The sequence below is a fragment of the Austrofundulus limnaeus genome, unplaced genomic scaffold, assembly GCF_001266775.1.
Source record: "Austrofundulus limnaeus strain Quisiro unplaced genomic scaffold, Austrofundulus_limnaeus-1.0 Scaffold1455, whole genome shotgun sequence".
In the NCBI taxonomy this organism is placed as follows: domain Eukaryota; kingdom Metazoa; phylum Chordata; class Actinopteri; order Cyprinodontiformes; family Rivulidae; genus Austrofundulus; species Austrofundulus limnaeus.
Window position 1 is genome coordinate 21,016 of NW_013953857.1, and position 3,947 is coordinate 24,962.

The following is a 3,947-nucleotide window of genomic DNA, read 5'->3' on the forward strand; positions in this document are numbered from 1 at the left end:
AGATATGATTACTGGACAGTGTCAAGGTATAACAGATATACATAATTAATCCATAACAGGCATCAGCAACATGAAAGCGTGGATCATCCTGCCTTGTATCAAAAGTTCAGGCTGGTGGTGGTGGTCCAGTGGTGTGGGGGATATTTTCCTGATACACTTTGGGCCCATTTGGGCCCATTAGTACCAACTGAGCATCATGTCAACACCATAGCCTACAGCACCTGTCATCCTCCAGATGCATGACYGAGCGTGTCTGAGCTGACCAATCGCTTTTGTTGGCATTGATCAGCTGACTGATTTAAATACATCTTAACATTCATGAYGTACTTTGCATTGACTGTTRATGGTTGAGTGTGGGCGTGTAGAGGGTAGAACCTGAGGAGGGACCTTGTGCAGAAACTCTGAGCTTCAGCTGTGATTTATGAAGGAAAATTTCTTGAAGGTGTGCACACGGTTTTATAAATCTGACATTATTTTCACCTTTTGGCCGTACGRTCACTTTTAGTATGGTTTCCACACAATCCTTTATAAATGATTTATAAATGAGAGCTCTGGTCCTTCAGTATATTCAGGTCATCAACTGGACTGATCAGACCACATGACCTTCTTCCATGACTCCAGAGTCCGGTCTTTATGTTCTCTAACAAATTGAAGCAGTTTTTCCCATCTTATATTTAGAAAGTCACAATGTGAGCTACAGATGATTCAGCATGTGATGCTGTGAAAAGAGCCAGGTACCTTTACATCAATGTCTCTGGTGCTGCCTTGATGCATATTAAAGTGAACGATCTCTGGACTCAGGCCCGTCTCCATTTGAACGTACATCTGGTAGCAAGTCTCCATCAGCTCTTTGGCCAGATCCATGTGATCAGCAGGCAGTCCATTATAAGCACCAAGAGCCAGAGTGCCAGGTAGGAAACACACAAGGTGGTCCTGAAAGAAAAAAWTAAACAATGATCCCATTAACTCTACAAGTGCTTCTCATAATACTAATTCATTATTCCAAGTTAGAAACAACGAGCTGTGACCATGCAGATGCTGTTCTGATCACAGCTCATGTCAATCCATTTTATTTGTCATTTCTTTGTTCAGACCAGAGGTGTCCAATCCTGATCCTCCAGGGCCACTGGCTACCCTTAATATTTTGTTTGTTTCCATGCTCCAACACACCTCATTCAGGGATTGAATTACCTCTTCAGGTTCTGCAGAAGCCTGTTACCCATTCATTCAGATCAGACGTGTTGAAGCAGAGAAACAAGGAAATCATGCAGGACGGTGGTCCTCAAGGACCAGGACTGCCCACCCCTAGTGTGTTTAGACCAACAGACCAAGCCTTAAAAGCGCGCGCACGCACACACACACACACACACACACACACACACACACACACACACACACACACACGTCAATCACTCCACATTTTTTGTGTATGAGTAAACTATGCAGTCAGATGGAGCCATCTACAAGGCAGCACCATTATGGGGATAAATGGAAAGTTTGTTTGTCTTCCATAAAATTTGACCTCTGATTGTGAATGAATTGTGAATGATCAAAACCATTTCTTTTTTTAAATATACTGTCTATGATATTGCAGGCTAACGATCAAACCTTGTAGAAATGACAAGAACAGTTTGAAATAATTCTAACCATTTTGGGGCTGAATTGTCCATGTGAGAGCTCCCCAACAAAAGTCAGATTGTTTGGTGAAGATTTCTGCAAAAGGTTCTTCTTTACACCTTCCACAGCCTGCTGATAGTCCTCCAAAAATCTGAAAAATATAATAAGATTAAAGTGAAAAATGCATATTGTTTAAAAACTACAGACTATCAAAGAAGCAGCGTTTTTCTAGCARTCATAAATTAAGGATCTAATCTTTGTAAGGTCCTGGAAGAAATAGAGATGCACCGAGCAAACTGGTATTGGCTGGTTTTCACCTTGGTTGGCTAAAACCATAGACTGGCTGAATACATTTTAAAAATCCAGTTTTGTTACTGGTTTTTATTTGGAAAATCCTGATAAATCTGACTTTTTTTGAGTTTGTGAATGCATCATTACCACAGGGCTCAGAGACAAGCAGGTGGTCGGTTTCGGCAAATGCCTTTCTTCCTACATTTAGCCAGTTTTTAGACCCTTCCAGTCCCTTTTTAAAGCAGCTATTGACACAATAGATACACTAGGGTGTTTAGAGACTTTAATCACTTAATCATTCAGAAGTCCCTCAGTGAGCAGGGGGTGAACACCGACTCCTTGTCCCAAAACTCTGACAAGCTGCAGAGCTCAGGTGCAGAGATGACAGGTAAGGAGACGAGACAACCTCTGTATTCACCTGCTAACAAGTTTCTTTTTTCTTTTTGAATTGTCTCTTTTTGTTCTATTTATATTCATAGTGTAAGTCTTTATGACTCTATGTGACTCTGAGGTCACATGGAGTCACATAGAGGGGGGCATATCAAACAGACAGGTTGTCAGATTGTCATGYCAGTTTAGTGTAGTAACTTCAAATAGAAGATTATGCTGACACAAACAAATAGCATRATATTCTAAAGCAAACTCAACAATTAATACATAAACTAACCCGCATGACTTTTGTAGATGACTATATTTGCTTGGACTTTTAAATTTATGCCTTTTGACAAAAGTAAATTGTGAGAATTTTAGGAGGGACTCACTGCTTCTCCTTCTTGCCTCCTTGGATCCACTGCTTTAGCAGGTATTCATAGTAGCTATCTGCTCTTGCTCCCAGAGTGTAGACACCTTGATGGGTGAACTGGCCACTGTTTGTGTTGATGAACATGGGCACAAGGCCATCCAGTTTSCCCTCCAGCTTGTGCACGAGATTCATGACTTCAGCCACAGCAGCCTGATCAGAGTTCAGGAAAGTTAGGATTTTTCTGAGATAGTTTTTACAAAAACAGTTCAGCTGCCCAAACCAGTGCCTGTTACAACCTCAACTGGTCTTAAGGTTCGTCACCTGTCACCTTTTTTTCTGGTTTGGAGTGAAAACACACAGGCCGTGTTGTTGCAAGCACTACCTGCAGTCCACACCTGTCTCCACTGAAAATGTGTGGAGCATTATGAAGAGACCCCAGACTGTTGATCAACTGAAGTTCTTCACCAAGAATGGAAAGAATTCCAGCTACAAAGCTGCAACAATTAGTTTTCCTCAGTTCACAAACACTTACTGAGTGTTGTTCAAAGGAACACAGTGGGAAACATGACCCTGTCCCAGATTTTTTTGGAACATGTTGCAGCATCAAATTCAAAATGAGGGAATGTTTAAGAAAAAAAAACAATAAAGTTTATTTGTTTAAACATTAAATATCGTCTTTATTCCACTGAATACAGGTTGAAAAGAATTTGCAAATGATCCTATTCTGTTTCTATTTATGTTTCACACAACGTCCCAACTTCACTGCATTTGAGGTTGTAGAAGTTTGAARTGTTACAATAGGATGAAGTATACAGCAGCAGTAAAGCAGCAAAAAACATCGCAGGAGGAAGAAACAGGAGTGTGTGTTTCATCCACACTAATATACCTTTGAAGATGGGGRAAAATAAAAGATGTTATGAAAAAGCATACACTGCTGTGACTCTGGAGCAGAGTTTTTCCATTCATACTWACCATGAAGATTAGTGTGACCTAACATGCCTAACCCCAGTACAACTGTAAACAACAACACAAGCTGTGTTAAATAAACAAGTTAGTGTTACGATTTGATCAAAGTAGATTCATCTACTTCAGGGGTCACCAATACGGTGCCCGCGGGACACATTCTAGAACTGATCGTCATAGAAGCAGCGCTCTAAATGCTAAAAAAAAGGAACTAAAAGTCACCCGTGTGCTCTTTTGAGCTGCTGTTAAAGCCACATCTCCCATTAAAACCCAGTTAAACACTCATCAACTTCTCTCCTGCGTCTCTCTCTGAGTCCCTCTCTGTCCTGCAGAC

At 40.9% G+C, this 3,947-nt stretch overlaps 1 protein-coding gene across 2 annotated transcripts in view; it reads right to left on the bottom strand.

Annotated features, from left to right (window-relative positions):
• Positions 1-3,947, bottom strand: part of man1b1b (mannosidase, alpha, class 1B, member 1b) — a 26,072-nt gene that overhangs the window by 4,223 nt on the left and 17,902 nt on the right. For both annotated transcript variants that reach the window (XM_014032450.1, XM_014032449.1), the window contains exons 10-12: positions 2,670-2,860; positions 1,648-1,768; positions 739-933 (exon numbers count right to left, since the gene is read on the bottom strand). In XM_014032450.1, coding sequence (XP_013887904.1) covers positions 739-933; positions 1,648-1,768; positions 2,670-2,860 — 507 coding nt within the window. The remainder of the gene's footprint in view (positions 1-738; positions 934-1,647; positions 1,769-2,669; positions 2,861-3,947) is intronic.